The 19,841-nt window shown below is 40.7% G+C and overlaps 1 protein-coding gene across 3 annotated transcripts in view; it reads right to left on the reverse strand.

Moving 5' to 3' along the window:
• CLYBL (citramalyl-CoA lyase) overlaps positions 1-19,841 on the reverse strand; it is a 263,424-nt gene that overhangs the window by 135,683 nt on the left and 107,900 nt on the right. Inside the window, exon 2 of one of the 3 annotated variants that reach the window (XM_059144804.1) lies at positions 16,938-17,049. The exons of the other annotated variants lie outside the window; for them this stretch is intronic. Coding sequence (XP_059000787.1) covers positions 16,938-16,954 — 17 coding nt within the window. The 5' untranslated portion in view covers positions 16,955-17,049. The remainder of the gene's footprint in view (positions 1-16,937; positions 17,050-19,841) is intronic. 3 annotated transcript variants of the gene reach the window in all.

The following is a 19,841-nucleotide window of genomic DNA, read 5'->3' on the forward strand; positions in this document are numbered from 1 at the left end:
GTTTTTTTTTCACTAGCTTTTGGATTAAGATAGGCAGGTACTTTCTCTTAGAAAAAACAGAAACTTTGTTAACAAGGGACATTTTAGGAACACCCAACACTGAACTAAGCAAAAGAGAGAAAAACGAATTCACCAATAATGAATTTAGGCAAAAGTCTGTACTGCGATCTGTCCCTTATAACGATCTTTAACACGATTCTCACTGACAGGTGTTTTATCAATATTATATATATTTTTTCTTCTTGAGTCCCAGGTCTCAGCACAGCTCCCTTGTTCCCGATGCTCCCCTGGAGCTCCCCAGGGATGAGGCGCACAACTGGGTCCTTCGGTTCCTGCCATTGATCCAGCTGTGTGCGTGCTGACTAAATGCTGCCGGGTCAAGCTGGAGAGCAGGACTTGAAAATTCAGTGCTAATTACTGTGATTACAATCTGTGTGTCAAGCAGCCAAAGCCTCTGGGAAGTGTCCACAGGCAACCTGTCTCTGAATCAAAAATCTCAGTTTGAGAGATGAAGAATCCATACACGCTGACTTTCCAGCTTGTTAAGTCGTAATATGGGCATCAAGTTGTTCATGATACCTTCTCTGGAAGCATATGAAGTAAGACAAGCCCGCATTTAGGGTGTACAAGACGGTGAAGGGAAGTGATCTAACAGAACCCACGCAGCCCCCAAAACAGCAAACACCAGAGTCCTGTAACATCATGCTCAGACGGCAATTTTCCTGAGGCAACTAGAGACCCTCTGAACCCAACCAGGGAGTGAGCGGGCACTTCCTGAGAACACACTCAGAGGCACCATCGCTCTGCAAAGAGCAAGGGCAAATATGTCACGAGAACCCCTCAGTATCCACGTGAGTTGTGGATATATGACTGAGCTCCCAAAGCCAGATAGACGGGAGTCAGAAAAAGGGATTTCACAAATATATAGGATAAGAAAGAATCAAAAAATGTTGATGGGAGGGAAAGCTAAGATCTCATTTTGTTGTCCTGGGCTCACAATCATTTCTTAAAATAAGACTGAGTCATTTGGGAATAGGTTGAAGAACAAGGTGTATTTATAGCTATTGGAGAAAGCAGCTAGTTTTGCTCTGGGGTGTGTGGCTCATTTTCCTTTCTTCACAGACTATGTGCAGATACGCTAGTTCCTGTCCAAATACAGTTCTCAGAGCATGATCTTTAAAACAGATTTAATCTTTTGAGTCGTCATTTCTATACTTCCAGTTGACGTTACAATGTTAACTTTCCAGACACTGCCCAAAAGTTGTGATTTCACATCTAAACCATCATAGGACCCTTCTGTAGCCGGTGAACACCACATACGCTTTCTGTGTGCCCACAAGGAAGAGAGGCTTTTCAAGGGACACACTGGCCAGTGTGGTCCCAGGACAGCAAGATAAATCTAACCTGTCTTTTTTGGCCTGGCCTGAATTGGCCAACACGTGTCGAACATCATGGAGCCTTTATGGAAATATGACTTCCAATATTTTTCCTTCCTTCTCTGATTTCCTTTTTTCAAGTACTCCATTCATAAAGTATGTCTGTAAGTGTGTTTACTGGAAAATGAAACCACTTTAAAAGGCTCAGTTGTTTTATATCAAGAACTCTAAAAAAAAGAAGGTAGCAATTTCAGTATGAACCCATTCTACAAAATACCATTATTTGATTACTTATTTAGGTTATCTGCTCATTACTCAACATAAATAAAATTTTAAAAATAGAAGTGATCAGGGGCACCTGGGTGGCTCAATCCATTGAGCGTCCGACTCCTGATTTTGGCTCAGGTCATGACTTGAAGGTTGTGAGATCAAGCCACGCACTGGGCACCGTGCTCCAACACAGTGTCTGCTTGAGATTCTCTCTCCCTGTCCCTCTGCCTCTACCCAGGGTTGCACTAATAAATAAATAAATAGAACTATTTTATGTTTAAACTTCAGATAGTAATTTTTTTCTTTCTAAGAATTAAATGAAATCAGGGTTAGCTTGGCAAAACAAACCATTACAAAATTTTTTAAATGCCACTGATGGACACTCTCCTGTACTTTCTGAATTCTCACAAAGACTTCTACTAATGACACAATGAGAGTTGCAGCTGAGTGTCCAACTAGAAGAGAACACAAAGTGGGACAATGACAGATGTGCTGGTGGCTCCTGCCCTACCCCCGACCCAGGTGCTGGCCCGCACTCCCTTCTTTTCACAAGACTCTACCTAAGCTCCGTTCAACTGCTTCTGCCACTCAAAGGGAACAATCTAGGAAGTCAAAACGTTTGAATACCTAATTTTCATTTTTTGTTTTTCCCATGTACAATGAGAGAGCCTGCAAATCTCCTTAGTCTGTTTCTGAATCTGAGTCTGTTCAATCAGCGGTAAGAACTCAGCCCTCTGGCTTGTGGATGCTGATGTGAGTTTATCAGCATCCAGCACAAGGCCGTGTATGTAGCCACACTCACATTTGCTGACCGACTCACTTACCAACTTCCTTACTGGTTAATTGATGGTCGTTATCACTGGGTTTCTCTCTGGCCAAGAAACCCTTACATTTGTTCCATTTCTCAGATGAATTCTAAGAACTGTCTGTGCTGTACTATGCAAGAGCCACAATCTGTCTCCTGCAGGCTGAAAACAGCTTCCTCTACAAGACCACTAAATAGCAAATACACCAAACATGTGCTCTGGTCAATACAAATAAGTACAATGAAGACTGTCCCAGAAATAATTTCAATCAATTTTATCCAATTGATCTGTTCTTTCAAGGAGCCCTTAATTTACTCAATTCCTGATTGAGTTGTTACATGAATCATGAAGGCTTAACTATGAAGATAAAGACAGATATTTCAATCAGGGAATACCCACGACGGTTTAATTAAAGAATTTTTGCATCTCGCTTACAGAATATCGCTTAAGTACGGCATGGCATTTATTTAAAATGTCCCAGAGGCAATTAAGCCCTTGATTAACAATAAAATTTTCTTCCTTAGTTTCATTCTCAATTACCACACAGCTCATTTCTCCTTGCCTGGAACTTTAGCACGTGGTACTCAATGGATTTAATTCACATGTAATTCACACAAACCATCAAAAAGAGAAGAATTCAAGTCCACGGGAACTAGCCCTTCCTACAAGTTCGAGATTGTACTTGTGTGCTGTTTGCCTCATTTTTACCTGCAACTTGCAGCCGACCCACGTCCAGGGGGTGTGTGATGGCTCTCCTCTGAGTTATGAGAGAACAAGGGGACAATAACAGGACATAACTCCTAATGCTCAGAGTTCAGCTTTTCTTGAGCTTGAGGAGGAAGGACAGTGATGACTAACACACTTGCCCACTTGACTCCTTCAGCCTGTGCTTTGAGGAGAAAGAGAGGGTCATGAGTCCCCGGACCTGCCATCTCTGAACTGTTCTTCCATTTTCTTGGAAAGGAGGTGAGTGGTAAGAAATCAGAGCAGTTAAGGAAGGGCTTGGGCGCTGGGATCCAAGCATGTTACTTGGCCTCTCTAAATCTCAGGTTCATATTGTGAGCTGGATATTACAACAGGATTGCTGTGAGAAATCAGTAAATGCAGGTAACACCTGATAAAATATCCCCCACACAGGAAGTTCAATCAATAACAGCTACTTTTATTAAAGAGAAGGAACTTTCCCTTTCTCTTCTCTGACCTCTATGAGTTAGACTTGGGGGTATGGAGCAGAGTGCTGCCTAGGATTCTTTTTTTTTTTTTTTTTTATGTATTTATTTGACAGAGATCACAAGTAGGCAGGAAGCAGGCTCCCCACTGAGCACAGATCCCGATGTGGGGCTCCATCCCAGGACCCTGGGATCATGACCTGAGCCAAAGGCAGAGGCTTTAACCCACTGAGCCATCCAGACACCCCGCTGCCTAGGATTCTTTACAGGTGTGCTGTTCTCACACATTCGCGCCCACCCACCCACACACAGACAGTAAGAGGCACTCTGTCACATCTGGAAACACACCTACCAAGGGGACTAGAACCCTACAGCCATGCTAAGAGGATCTTGGGTCTTCAGAACTTAATAGCTGGACAAGCTAGATGCCAATTTGGGCTTATCTGTGAATTTTTAATTAACTCTAAAATAATGTTTCATGATTATTTATGTACATTAATCTCATCTAAAAAGAGAGGAAAATCAAGAGTTTTACCATTCAGTTTATCTTAATGTTAGATAAATTTTTCTTTCATTGATTCCACAAATAGATATTGGACACCTAAGCCAAGCCCTGCAGATATCAATGAGGAGAGAATCAGCTGTCTGAGAAGCTGAATTCTAGCTAGGGAGACAGACTCAAGACGGGGGTTTCTAGAACAGAGGCCAGAAGCCCAGGAGTGAGAAGGGGCACTCAAAGAAGTTTCTCAGAGGCAGTGACAACCTTGGAAGGGGGTAGACGAACTCCAGAGGCGAAAAGTGCATTGTGGGTGCAAGAGAATGAAAGAGCACATGTGAACTCACTGACTTCATCTCAATTACCACCAGTGATTTTTTAAAAATATAATCTTATTCTTTTTTTTTTTTTTAAGATTATTTATTTATTTATTTTGTAGAGAGAGAGAGAGAGAGAGAGAGCACATATGCGAGGGAGGGGAGGGACTGAGAGGAAGAGACAGAGACAAGCAGACTGTACTGAGTATAGACCCTGATCTGGGGCTCGATCCCATGACCCTGAGAACATACCTGAGCCACCCAGGTACCACTCACCCTCAGTGATTTTCTCTCTTTGCAATTGCCATGCCCACCTCAAACTCATATGTTGCTTTCATGCATGTGGGGGGATTCTCCAATGTAAATAAACACTAGCTATGTCAAACGCCAAAACAGCGTCCTTTTTCTGATCCTGTAGTCTGTCACAGATGGTGAGCAAAAGAGTGTCAACCCAATATCCTAAAATTTTCTGAACCAGAAAGGCTCCCCTTTTTGCTTTCTGATAAGATTTATTTATGCTTTAAAATTATCTTAGAAATATACAGGACTTGGGGACCCTGGGTGGCTCAGTTGGTTAAATATCTGCCTTTGGCTCAGGTCATGATCCCAAGGTCCTAGGATCAAGCCCCACATTGGGCTCCCTAGTCAGTGGGAACCTGCTTCTCTCTCTCTCTCTGCAGCTCCCTCTGCTTGTTCTCTCTGTCAAATAAATAAATAAAATCTCAAAAAAATATATACAGGACCTAAGTAATAATTCTATTTTTAAAAAGTAATTCCAACAGAATTGGGTTGAAAAGAGATAAACCAGGTTGCATTTTGTGTTACCTGAACCTTAGGAGCAACATTATTTAGGCACCTCCAACTGTAAAGGGACAGTGTTATCTCTACAGATTCAAAATGTTAAAATACAAGATATAAGTACTCATACTAAGGCAAATTAACCTCAGTTCTCAATGGTAGACTTTGTTCTTTTTAACATCTATTGAGTTCTTTATTTACATTTCTCTCTTAATCCTTTCAACTATTGTATGAAATAGATATTATTATTGCCAACCTGTTTTATATAGGGAAACATGTATAAAATTCCTAACTTTATTCAATAACTTTAAATTTATTTTATTCATTAACTTTAAATTTTCAAACAGGCAGCTGCTGACAATATTGTGCCGCATTCACAACTGACACCAGTTGTCTCAGGGCACTGCACAAGCCAAAGCATATTAACTTACATCCACAGTGATCAGAAGAGCGTCATTATTAAAAAAGAAAATCAAAACAGATTCAAACAAGGAATGATAGCAAGACTGCCCCCCCACCCTTCAAAATTGCCTATATACTGTAGGGCAGTCTAAAACAGGGCTCAGCAAATGCTGTCTGAAAGGCCGGATAGTAACTGTTTCAGATAGTGAGCAGAGAGACAAATGCTGTGAAATTACACAGGGACTTGTACAACTAGAGAGAACACAGATTTCCACACATTCTTTTATTGATGAAACTGAAAATAAAATTGAGTACAACTTTTGGTACTGCAGTTCTAACCAAGAGAAGAATGGCATTCTTTTTTTGGTGGGGGCGGGGGTAGCATTTTACTTACTTAGAGTTAAAGGTAATATTCCCTATCATCAAAACATGTATCTGGAAAAATCATTCTTAGTTCAAGGGCTGTATAAAAATAAGTGGTAAGCAGAATCTGGCCTGTGGACCCTTGGTTTAGCATATTTTTTTAAGGGTTCAGCCTTAGACAAACTTATACACCCTAGAGACCCAGAGTTCACAGACATAGGATCCAAGTCACAATCACCACAATCATGGCAACAGAGCAAAATGCTTAAGACTTAGGTCCTCATTGTTGAACCACAGGCCATGTACCAGCCCTGGTTATTATTCAGAGACATCAACAAATAGAAAGTTTCCCACTACCCTCCCATGGGACTCTAATTTTTTTCCATCACTTGTTAACTTGGGAGGTTTGATGTTGCTGCCACACCAACTACTTTGTGCTACACTAAAGAAAAATCAATTTAGTGTTAATCACAAAAAAGTACATTATATTCACTTCTATTTGTGGCATTTAAAAAAAAAAATCTCAATTTTTCTCACTTTCCTTATTTCCCCCTATCCTGAGGCCAATAAATTTCTTTTTGGTGAAGTTTTAACAGATCAGTTTTGTGTTCCTAAGTCTATCCAGCATTTCACCCTCCTTTTAAATACAAAACCCAGAAACTCAGTCTTTTGTGGGCTCCCTGCTCTTTGTGTGATCATAGAGTAGGGGTGAGGGAGGAGAGGGTGTGGGGTGAGGACGGAGGTTATTGGCTCACAAAAGTCCAGACAGAATTTGACTACAAAAATGCAGAGCAGGGGAGCAGGGAAGAAATGAATCAGAAATCCCACAAACAGAGGAGGGTTATTTTTCTTTTAAAAGATTAAGGATTGTAGGTTTTCATGCTTACTCAGATGGAACAAGAAAAGATTTTAACTTCTTTGCCTCATTCAGTTTGGCTCTGAACAAAACAAAAGTTGAGCACATTCAAAACATCCATTATAACTTTCTTCTTCCCTTTAAGATGGTGAGGCAACATCTGGTGAAAGATTTGGGGTTACATTCCACTCAATAATAATCACAAGGAAGAAAAGTCGAAAGCTCGCCAAAAACGGAAAGGGAGAGGGAACTTGTAAGGCCTTTCCCTCCCTTTCATGTGGACAGACATTCTAGGTAAAGCTTCCTTGCCATTGTGAATTAAATTCCATCCAGTTCTAGCATCAAGCAAGACACAGGGATTCTGTTCACAATTGTTCATAACGAACGGGGAAATGCACATAGCTGTTTTAATAGAAATGTCCAAAGGAACGGGAGCAGTTTCTTTTGCGGGAAGGAACCATATTTTCCAAATTAGTCCAACTCGTATTTGATGGGCTGACACCCATTCATCTACATCTCTAACAAACTGGTGCTCCTGATGACTGCTAATGCTTTCAGGAAGCAGTTAAACACCACTATGTTGTACACTGGTAATACAGAAGATAAAAAGCAAGGGGGAATAGGCAAATGAGGAGAGGGAGGAAGTTAAGGCAGTAATTTGGACAATAAAGTGGAAAGAGTTTCAATCACAACAGGGGTTCGGTTCAGCCTGAGCAGCCCTCCAGCTCTCTAGGGACAAGTCTGATCGTTTCTCTGCTAGTCAGCTCCCCAGTAATTAAAATTTCTTAAAGATTTCTCTTCTCTGACTATTCCAGTATTATACATTACTGGGAATTAAAAAATCTTAAAAATTAATCCAAAGCTCTGATCACAATGATAAGGCAGAACAGAAGGTAATATTTGAGTGGGGAAAATAGAGATAAAGAACTGATTTTAAAAGCCATGATTCTGGGGACTTGTGATTTTAGGAAGCGCCCTTTTTGCTGACCCCTGGCACTATGGCAGGCATACAATAGATGCTAATTAAATATACAAGTGAATAACGGAGTGCAAAAAACAAATATCTTAAATTAGCTTTATATGAATTTCCCTTCCTTAATTGTAATGGTAGTGATAATAATTATCTTTAGAGAATTGGAAGAGCAAATAGAATTATACTATTTACCTACTAGCTAATGTGCATACGTTAATCATTCAAATAGAAAACCATGATAGTCAGGAAATTTTTTTTCCTTTTTAAATTTTTTAAATTTTTATTTTTTTAAAAGATTTTATTTAATTTGGGGCGCCTGGGTGGCTCAGTGGGTTAAAGCCTCTGCCTTCGGCTCAGGTCATGATCCCAGGGTCCTGGGATGGAGCCCCACGTCGGGCTCTCTGCTCAGTGGGGATCCTGCTTCCTCCTCTCTCTCTCTCTCTCTGCCTGCCTCTCTGCCTACTTGTAATCTCTGCCTGTCAAATAAATAAATAAAATCTTTAAAAAAAAAAAAAAAAGATTTTATTTAATTTGACAGAGATCACAAGTAGGCAGAGAGGCAGGCAGAGAGACAGGAAGGGGAAGCAGGCTCCCTACTGAGCAGAGAGCCTGATGTGGGGCTTGATCCTAGGACCTTGGGATCATGACCTGAGCTGAAGGCAGAGGCTTTAACCCACTGAGCCACCCAGGGGCCCCATCTTTTCTTCCCTTTTTTAAAAAAGATTATATTTTTAAGTAATCTCTACACCCAACATGGGGCTCGAACCCACAACCCCGAGATCATGAGTCCCACAACTCCACTGACCAACCAGGTGCCCTATAGTCAAGAGATTTCTAAAGAAGCTGATGTATTTTTAAATCTCTTTGGGTGAAATATAAAGTTGTCCTGTTGACAGCAAGGGTGAAGGTAATGAAAATCTCTTTTATTACAGCACTATATTTTCATATTTAACTCTATTTTTAAGCTTTTAGGATATTTGTAGCACCTAATGGAGCACATTATGGATATGCTCCCAGTGATCATGAACCAGCCAGAGGTTTTATTTAAAACTCACTTAAAATAGCAAAATTACAAAACAGTGACTCATTACCATAATCCTCCTGAGGATATAGCTTAAAATACACAGGAAACCGATTCCTCTCTGAAAAGCGAAAAAAGAAGGTAACACCTTTACAATGCTGCCCCATAATGCTAAAATCCTTAAAACAATGTGGTCTGGAAGATGCAGGAGTCTTTACATGTTGCATACAGAAAAAAAGAAAAAAGAAAGAAAGAAAAGAAACAACTACACGCCCTCAACAAAAATGAAGCCCCAGCAGACTATGCTGCTGAAATCCAAAGTCTTTGGTACTACTTGTGCAAGTGCACCCACACTTCTTGTGCTTCAAAATATGTCATCCCAGCAGCATCCAACAGAGGAGCAAGCAAGGGACAGTTCTCACTAAAAAACACAAGTACTGGTTCCTGAAAAGCTAAAGCAATGCGAACCCATGTTGTTGCTGAGTTTGTTACTCAGTGTACTTCCTAGCTAGAAAACAAAGAAGCTAGAATTGCCAGCCCCGACCTTTTTTCCCCTCAGGAGACTGCTCAGTTCCCTTCTCCCATGCCCCTCCGTCACCTGCCACTGCCCACACTGCCCCACACTGTGCATTAGATGTGAGCATTGGCTCTCTCCTGCGAGCACTCCTCTACCCCACCGCCACTGTCTTCTCACTTCTGAAACCTCGTAGGGCCTACTCCATCATCTAGCACAGCCTAATCAACAGCAAATGTTTCTGTTCTTTCGGTGCTATCAGCACTAAGTCTTATTTCAATGCTCTGAAGCATTCTTCCAATTTTCTTAAAGCAAGCCAGGCAGTCATGCTTCTGCTGCTAGGCAGAAATTATATTTAAGAAATTATAAATTAAAGTCAACTTTAATTTTTTTTTTTAATAAAAGTCAACTTTCAACGTAGGCTTTGCTAACCCTATTTTGACAATACTAATCCACTTAACTCTTTCATCCTCATTTATTTTTCTTTATACAGGGCAAGCTGCCAATACCTGGCCTACATTAACAAAGTACAACAAAGCCATGACCCTCCTCCCTGAACCCCTCCGAGAAGCTCACTCTGGGGCTCCTGGGGGCTCACCTCTCAGGCTGGTGCTGAGCTGCCTCCCTCCTAGTCATGGTTTCCATGGTCTTCCCCACTGATGTTCCAGGCTACGGCCTCTGCACCCTTGCTTCCCTACAAAATCATCTCATCAGCAGCTGCTCCCTGGGCTCTGGGACCCACATGTGGGCAGTCCCCCTATAAGCCACTGCTCAGAGGCTGCCCTGTTCCCTAGTCCCACCTGATCTCCACATGGGTAGAGAACCGCTTTGCACCTCCTCATCAACCTAGTATGGCCTGTCCTGAGGAAAGAGTGAAGGGCAAGTACTTCAAGTGACAATCCCCAATCCACACAAAAGACAGACCAGTGATGTAGCCAATGGCTCTCCGCCCAGACTCGGCTGCTGGGGCTGCCCCCATAGGGCCCATTTGCCTGCAGCCCTGTCAATGCACTTGCAGGCGGGGTGCACACCAGTTCTACCACACACGTTGGTCAAATTTCAAGAAGTGAACCCAGATACTGGATGGAGTACATTAAAGCAGGAATGTGACACCTTCCCTGCCCAACAAAGAGGTCAGTTTCCTGAGTGCCTACTGGTGCACCTTGAGATCCATAGCTATGGTGGCAATCCCCTGGAAAGATGGGGCCCAACAGACTCCAGGCCCTGGAGGGCTGCTCTGGCGATAACACTAACAATAGCAACAAAACACAGATTGAGGCTGGCGGGGGGGGGGGGGTGCAGTGGCATTTGGGGGTCAGGACAGTCACACATCCAAGACACTCAGGCTCAAGCTGAAAGTGGTTCAGGATACAGTGCTCTTCTTTCTCCTTTTTTCATAAACTTTTGTAAACAGAAGAAAATCACACTTTGCTAATTGACAGAGAAAGAAAAAGAACTGTTCAATGACTCTGGAGTGTCTTGCCAGTGGGCCAAAGGCCATTTGCACTTTTCTTTGGTTCCCTCTGGAGGGGAGCGAAAAGGTGGCAATGTATCTTCTGGATTTTCTTTCCCATCCTCCCATTTATGTACATTTCCAAAGCTCATCAAACTCTGAGGATACTCAGCTCCAAACAGACCCATGTATCCAAAGGCATGCATCCTACTGACCAGATGAAACTCTGCCTCAGAGACACATTTACAGCAAGCACCATGAACCACCACTCCCTGTGACTTTTCCTTAGAAGCATAACTGGTATTCAAGCAGATGGTGAAAAAGCAGTTCAATCTAAAAGACCACTAAAGACGCGTTTAGCAACCGACCTATAAGTGGAGGGCCTTCTGGCTAAGATCATATATGCATTATCTTCATATAAATGGCTGAGTACATCTGCTGGTCACCAACAATGTATAAGGCATACCACAGCACACAAAAACACAGTCTCCCATCTTAAGGTTCATGGTTTGAAAAGACAAGAAAAATCACAGATCATTCTTTTCAGTGCTACTTGTTTTCCAACTCATTATGAGTGAGAACATGTAAGACAGTCCTTCAACCTGATCCACAAGAAGAAGACAATGAGATGGCCCTTGCCATTATGCTTTTTCTAGCTCTAACAGCAAGGCCCTGTGTAACTTCCAGAACATAATTATGCAGAAAGTTTTCAGCATTCCAAAGTAGAAGCAACAACTGTTTTGAATAGCTCAAAAAATCTGCTATGTTTAAGTACTGAGAAGGACCTGATTTATAATAAATGGATTGATAAATTCTCATCATGAAACACATGAAAAGCAGTATAATGAGATCTGTAATATTAATCCTAATGTCCTCTGTAAATAAAGGCAAATAGATATCATTTCCTATGATACCTATTCTAAGGTAAAAAGGACAATTTTCTTCAGCTAGCATTTATTATACGTTGGCTATGGGAGAGAGAACTAGGTCTATGTTTAAGCCCAGAAGTCTTACTTGCCTGTTTCAAAGCAAACAGTTCATTTGCTAGGTGGCCTACTTTTGCTACTTACTGGATCCTAGATCTGACTATAAGGAGGTTTGGGGGAGGTGGAAATGTGCTTGTGTTCATTCCTTTTGTCCACTTGGCTTCAGAAGATGAGGTGTCCAGAGGATCACAGTCCTCTGATTTTATGAGAAGACCTTGTCTGCCCTCTGAGACCTACAACCTTGGAAGAAATGTGGTGGAAGGCTTGATCTTGTTGAGAAAGTAAAGGCTGTGACCTCTTTCTTCTCAGCAATCACCATGCTGGTTTTGTGTAAAAAACGCAACATTTGGAGTATATCCACTGTAGGGAATACTAAAAATGCCTGCAATTATGTTTCATATAAGCAAATGAAGTGGGTATTCCCTGAACCTAAAAAACTTTTCACAGGGTGAGTTTCCAAACAGACACCTTCACACCCTTTTCGGTGGCACAGAGAAAGTAGGACCAGGTAGCTTCTCTGGCCCTCAGTATGCATGATGGGAAACAGAATGTAAACACTGGATGCCCTATAAATACCTATTTCTTGGGAAGAAGGGGGGGGGGGCAATCACAGAGGCATTGCGTGCTGGCTCCTTCACCACATTCAGAGAATTTAATTCTCATACCAAGCCCTGAGTTGGAGGCTCTTCCCTTTCAGGTAAAGAAAAGTACGTGACAGCCTTCATTATCCTTTCCATGACATTACTCTGCTTTCATGGCTCTCTCCAGTTTCAAATATGAAAAAAAATCTATCAGGGCACCGGGCTGGCTCAATAGGGGGAGCATCTGACTCTTGACCTCAGGATTGTGAGTTCAAGCCCCACACTGGGTATAGAGATTACATAAAGAAATAAACTTTAAAATATTTTTTAAAAAAGAAAGAAAAAGAAAAAAACTATTAATCATGCAACTTCAATTAGCATTCCAAGAACTATGGTCAGGCTTGAGTAATCTATTCACAGACATGCTCACTCCCACAGTTAAAGCTGATTATCAAAAACTAACATACTTAGAGGTCCCCACCATTTATAAAAACCATTGTAAATATCAGTTAAAAAGCAATTACACTGACAATGATAACAATGCTGTTATAATTCTATGAGCCTGGCATAAAGTAGGAGTTTAATAATTGGTATTTAATGAATGAGTAAGTTTAGCTTTGGGTCTTTAATCTAGAAACACTACCAAAACAGAATGCATGAGAAATATAATATCTTATTCTTAAACTGGCAATTTAGGGGTGCCTGGGTGGTTTCGTGATTGAGCATCTGCTTTTGGCTGGGGTCATGATCCTGGGGTTCTGGGATCAAGCCCTACATTGGGCTCCCTGCTCGGTGAGCCTGCTTCTTCCTTTCCATCTGCCTGCTGCTCCCCTTACTTGTGCGCGCTCTCTCTCTCTCTCTCTCTGCCAAATAGATAAATGAAATCTTAATAAATAAATAAATAAATAAACTAGTAATTTAAAAAACCCTTATGACTGGCTATTAAACCTTTAGCAGGACAGTAGTCATCATCACATAATGTAAATTGTTTCTAAAATCTTGCCTTAAACTTGTTGCCTTAACATAAAAGTATCTGATGTATAAGTTCATGAAAATAAAGCCAGCTACCTCACTTTCCACTGACAAACAAATGTTTCAACTGGAAGAGAAGAGATTCTATCCATCCATACCTAAAACTATCTTCCCAAGTCAGGACTATTAACCTGTTGCCTTCATGCGCATGTGTGGTGGCTGAATTAAGGGGACAGAGCAGCAGCCCTAAAAGCTGATCCAGAGCATCCAGTGAGTAAACTACAAACAAAAAGGGATTTACACACCACCACAATGGCCCCTGGGAGCCGTTCCGGTCCATCAGAACCCAAATCCAACTTTTCAATGACACCTAAATCTACAGACACCTAACAGACCTTGCATTTGCAATAAAGTAAACATGATACACCCTTTCAAAATCAGCTTATAAAATACAATAGCTATGTGACAGAGCTTTCTTTTTTTTTTTTTTTTCTTCTTTTTTTTTAACTAAGTGCTTGAAATATACCCTTACTTGCTTCTTAGTCAAAACAACCAAAAGAGTTACCATCTGACCCTGGGTTTCTGCCGCTGAGTGCCAAGATGACCCTTCCTATCTCTGATGGCCTCTCAACAAACAAAGTTGGTAAATAAAAAAAAACAAATGACAATAGAATCCAATCTCCTACCTGCTCCTGACCATCCCGGGGCCCATCTGCAACTCCCCCACAGCAGCCTCAGTGAAAGCACACAGTGGTGGCACTCACTTGTCCCTTTCTTGCTTTGTTTCCTTTGAGAGCCATCCCTGAAACTTACCCAAGCTGTGCGGTTCTGAGTTAAGAGGCAGATCCCGTACCTTTAAAAAAGTTAACCATGATAAATCACCATCTTCCTTACTGTTGAGTCTTTTTCCTTCTTTTAAACCAAGATTTCTTTCCACCAACCTGAGAGCAGAAACTTCCCTACGCTAAGATCTCAGATATGGTCATGTTTAAAGACCAGCCCTGCTTGTCAAAGATTAGAGAGCTGTCTGGAGCATACACTCCTCTTCCCCATAGCCAAGTAGGCCCGATAAATGCTAATACTCAGCATGACGCATCAAGAACTTTAAGCCTCAGAAATGGCTAAGCAGAAAGTATCACAAATTTACTGAAATTATCTGTGGCACAAAAGAAAAGAGAAGGAATTAATCAAAGTCTCTCTCTTAATGCAATGCTTGATTGAACTACCCCAATCCCTTTTTAAATAGGATACTGGTGGCAAGTGACCCTGATGGCGTGCCCTAGTGAGATACACAAGGAACACTTGTTCCATTTTTTTCTTTTATGACCTCATTAAGGAGGATTTTGAAGATTGTTCCTGAATATGAGAACAAAGTGTCTTAAGACATCTCTAGCTTTTTATGTCTTTAGCCTTTTGCTGCTGGGATGGCCTTTGGGTCTGTGTTTATAACTAGGTAGGCTCATGATCACACTTACCTCCCTCCCCCCTGCAACAAAACAACATCAAGCAAGGTGATCGGGGGGAAAACAGTCAAAGCTGCACACTCTAAATGCAGAGATGTGGTACTTTCTCACACTGGGAAGTTTTGCCAAGACCAACTTGGGATCCACTCTCCTTTCTCTTCCTCCCTGAGTTGTAGCTGCCATTAATTAGCTCTGGCGGCTGTTTCAAGGCTCTTATCGAGGGAGGGTACAGACTGCCAATTCTGCTAGTGTGAAAATACTCCACCGCCAGGAACATTTTCCTCTGTTTGTTGATTCCACGCTTTGATTTAATATGGAAGATTATATTTTACAATCAGAAACAAACAAACAGATTTATAACCGAAGACATGAAAGGCAAACAGGGAAAAAGCAAGCCAAGGGGTGAGCCTAAATGTAGTATTTTTATTGACTTCTTAGAAACCAAATAACCTGGCATATTAGTGTGTGCATTCTGCAACAGACATTCAGCCCCATTGTACTACTTAGAAGAGAATAAAAAGAAACCCTACTGTTTGAAACCCAGCGGAACATCCCCACAACAGGGCACAACTGTTCCCTCATGCATGAATGGGAAGGAGATGAAAGAAAAGATGGACTTCTGAGGTACAGCAAAAAACAAAGACAACAAAAGTGCTGATCATGAGGGAATGACACAACTCATTGCAGCAAAAAGGATGAGAGAAAGGAGCTTAGACAATGGTGAGGACAGCTAAGTGACACGTAGGAGAATTGAAAAATCTACAGAAGTGTCTTTTCTCTCCACCCTTGATGAAAAACAATTAAATGTTGGTACATCTGTCATAAAAAAGATCATTGAAACCTGTTACCATCATTATGTGTGGTAAACTTAACTACCCAAACCGTAACTCTCCAATTTAAACACTGACACCTCTGTTTCTTACCCTTGCTAAAAGTAAAAGTTTTAATTTCTATGACACTTAATAACATCTGAATATGTGCTAGCAAATTAGAAAGCCTGAGGGGTGCTTAAATGTGTGTACACATGTATACAAATGTTAAAACACTCTATGTAAAAGATAGACTTCAGGAAATTTGTATATAAACCCCGCTTTTGTTTACAAAATATTTTCCTCTTGACTAACATTGTAATTATAGAGATATTTGCTCTAAATTTTGGATTAGCTTTCATCTAGTAGCAGTTTCAAATATTCTGGCTTTAAGCTTCTTGGCTCTCAACCCCCACTGCCAAGAAGATATTGTCACACTTAATATGAATAAAGAAGTTAATGATTTAATGTTACTTTTTGGTGAATGCAGTCATTTATACATAATGGGAATAATTACCTTTTGATGTTTCTGTTTTTCTTAAACAGAGGTACACCTGTCCACACTTCACTAATGCTGAGCCCTGCTAATGAAGTGGTCAGTGAGAAAATCCCATCAACCAAATATATTAAAAAACCACCATATGAAATCCCCGCTAGATGTTTATTGCTCCGGAAGTCCACCAGCCTGGGAAAGTCACACTGTTTTAAAGTGAGCTCCTGAATGTTATTCCTTGCTGGGTAACGTGCAGCCCCTCACAAAATCCCAAAAAGCAGTTATTGACTCTGTCAGAATGCCTGATTAATGGATAAACGCTGTAATTGATTAGCAGAGAAGTGTGAATTAAAACAGGGCATGGCATCAATAACCAGCTTCTAACAAAGGTGGCTGACATAAGAAGGAAAACAAGAGCCCACAGCTATATCTCATCAAAGGCTGCTTTTCTTAAAACAGTAGAGAGAAGGGGAACTAAACAGGCCCAGGGTCCTGTTCTCTGCAATTCTTCAGTCTCTCCTCTAGGTATGCGTGCTGTGTGGAGCCACCAGCAAACGGTACAAGCACTCGCCCCTCAACCCACTTTCTCTCCACCTTTGGGTATCAAGTCCTGGAAGGCAGCTAAATGTGCTCATTGTTCCCAGACTTACAGAAAAAGCACCTAAGAAGTCATGTTCTTTCTTCATTTTTATTTACTGGGAACTCTCTTTATTTACATCCTCATAGAAAAGTAAACTTAAAAAAAAAGAAAAGAAAAGAAAAAGACAAGTAAATTCTGCATGTTCCGGTGCCCCTGGACAGACAGTGGGGGCTACTTACTGGAACATTGCTTCCATCTGTGTCTGGGGGTGAAAAACTCATTCATTCATTCAGTCATTCCTTCAGTCAGTCATCTAGCATCTGGTATGGACTGGTTAGTTGCTCTTCTGGGCTGAGGAGTACAAAGATGAACAGCTGTATGGTAGGCTGAGTTGATGCAGACCTCACTCCTGCTTAAATTACACAGAAATACTGGATAATATAAAGCAAAAAACAAAAACAAAAACCCACCCACATTTTTAAAGGTTAAATGTATAGCTGAGATTCAAAGAAAAAGGGAAGGAAAATTCTCAAGTGCTGAAACAGCAGGAATTGGAGGGCTAACACCAGGCCTGGAACATCAGGCCTGGAACACGGACGAGGGGCCTGGAATATCAACACCCACTGGAACAGAAGACACGAATTTGGGCTTGTTCAAGGTGAGGGTGCCCTTAAAAAGCTATCTAATTCATGAAAAGGGAACTAGAAGAACTCTGCCCGCAAAAGAAATGGCAAAGTAGCCCGAGGTCTGGCTTGGGCACTGCGAAAATAAACAAAGCTTTCTGTATGAGTCATCAAAACCATCAGCCCATGTAAAGAGCAAGTGCGGGCATTAGATGTATACCACCTGGATGGGTTCAAAGTTACAAATAGAGAAATTAAAATTAATTTGAGTTCCTGAAACAACTGAGTCTTGGTTTGTAGAAGAAAATTGCAAAGCAGTGCTGCAAGAATGTATCCACAATCCAGGGCACTTGGACGCCCAGAGACAAATACAAAAAGAAACCCGGAGGAAGATGAGCTTAAAATAGAAAGCCCCAATCCTGTGAAGAAGTAAGCCACCAGGTGGGACAGTGAGCAAGGACAACACAGGGTGAATAGGTAACTGGGAACGAGAAATAAGTGAAAACCTAAGAAGGAATCTGAAATACACATTTGAAGTTATTAAAGTGATCCAAGAAGGAACAGTAACCATTTTTTTTTAAAAAGGACAGTATTGAAAATAAAAATTAATTTGAAAGAGAATTAAATGGTATTTTTAAAGTTTTTGTTTTGTTTTGTTTTGTTTTATTTATTTGACAGAGAGATCACAAGTAGGCAGAGAGGCAGGCAGAGAGAGACAGGAGGAGGAGGAGGCAGGCTCCCTGCCGAGCAGAGAGCCTGACTCGGGACTCGATCCCAGGACCCTGACATCATGACCTGAGCTGAAGGCAGAGGCGCCTGGGTGGCTCAAATGGTATTTTTAAAAGGAAAAAAACACAAGGGCACCTGGGTGGCTCAGTGGGTTAAAGCCTCTGCCTTCGGCTTGGGTCGTGATCCCAGAGTCCTGGGATCGAGCCTCGCATTGGGCTCTCTGCTCACCAGGGAACCTGCTTCCCCATCTCTCTCTCTCTGCCTGCTTGTGATCTCTGTCTGTCAAATAAATAAATAAAAATCTTAAAAAAAAAAAAAAAGGAAAAAACATAGTCATGAAATTAGTAAGTAAAACAGTAGAGTAGATATGGCTGATAAGAGAATTAGTAAACTACAGTGGATGAAAGGAAACCATACAGAACACGGTGCAGGGACAGGTAGGTGACAGAAGTCATGAGGTTAGATAAGAATTGAACAGTATTAAAAACCAGGAGTGGCTTTAAAGTGCAAAAAAAAAAAAAAAAAGGAAGTAAGTTATGAAGATAGAGAACAAAAAGGGGCAAAATGAGCTATTATAATAAATAATATAATAAATATAATAAATAAAATAATAAGAGAGGATAGAAAGAATGAGAATTCATGACAGACATTTTCAGACTGAAAGAAATACTTAAGTTCTCAGAAGAAGAACAGTCATGAGTTAAATAAATAAACACAAATCAACACCTAAACATATGGCAGTGAACCTACAGAACACCTAATTAAGAAAACAACAACAACAAAAACAAAACAAAAACAAAAAGCCAGAAAAGACCAAATGCTCATGAAGAAAAACAATTTTGCTGCATAATATACTATTCTGAAGTAGCAAAATCAACCCTAGGATAATGGAAAAATATTTTCTAAGCATTGAAGGAAAATAACCTTTTGTCTAGAATTCAACTAAGTTATCATTCAAGAGAGGGGCAAAATGAACAAATTTTTCAGACAAAGGGTGAAAGAAGTGACTACTCTCATACTCATACTGAGAGAAGTGATTGAAGATACATTTCATAACACAAGAGGCTGAATCCAGAAGGGAGTGGGATCCAAGAAATAACGATGAGCCAAGAGGTTGCAAACAGGTAACTAATTCTATAACAGCTTTTACTAAAAGAAGAAGAACAGCAGCAGCAATAACAATATTTAAAACATTTTTAAATTTAAAAACATTTTTAAAAATATTTAAAATATTTAAAACCTCATTTAAAACAGGATTAAAAAAAAACAAAACAAAACAACAAAATAAGCAGTAGGCTCTGATAACATACTAGACAGAGGACATGAAAAACCAGGGGTGTATCTCAGGGCTAAAATATTTTATTTTATTTTTAAAGATTTTATTTATTTATTTGACAGAGAGAGATCGCAAGCAGGCAGAAAGGCAGGCAGAGAGAGAGGAGGAAGCAGGCTCCCTGCTGAGCAGAGAGCCCGATGCGGGACTCGATCCCAGGACCCTGAGATCATGACCTGAGCCGAAGGCAGCGGCTTAACCCACTGAGCCACCCAGGCGCCCCTCAGGGATAAAATATTTTAGAACACTTTGTTCAGAAAGAGAATAGAGATTTAACAGTTAACTTCAGATTTTGTTAAATGAAATATACATATTAAAATTATAAAAGTAATCACCAAAAGAATATGTAACTTGCAAATCAATATAAACAAATAAAATTGTAGGAATAAATAAAGCAATGTAAATCCAACTAAAAGCAAGAAATGAAGGAAAATATAGCAAGCAGAATGGTATTTTTA

The sequence above is a fragment of the Mustela lutreola genome, chromosome 13 (assembly GCF_030435805.1).
Source record: "Mustela lutreola isolate mMusLut2 chromosome 13, mMusLut2.pri, whole genome shotgun sequence".
NCBI classification, from domain to species: domain Eukaryota; kingdom Metazoa; phylum Chordata; class Mammalia; order Carnivora; family Mustelidae; genus Mustela; species Mustela lutreola.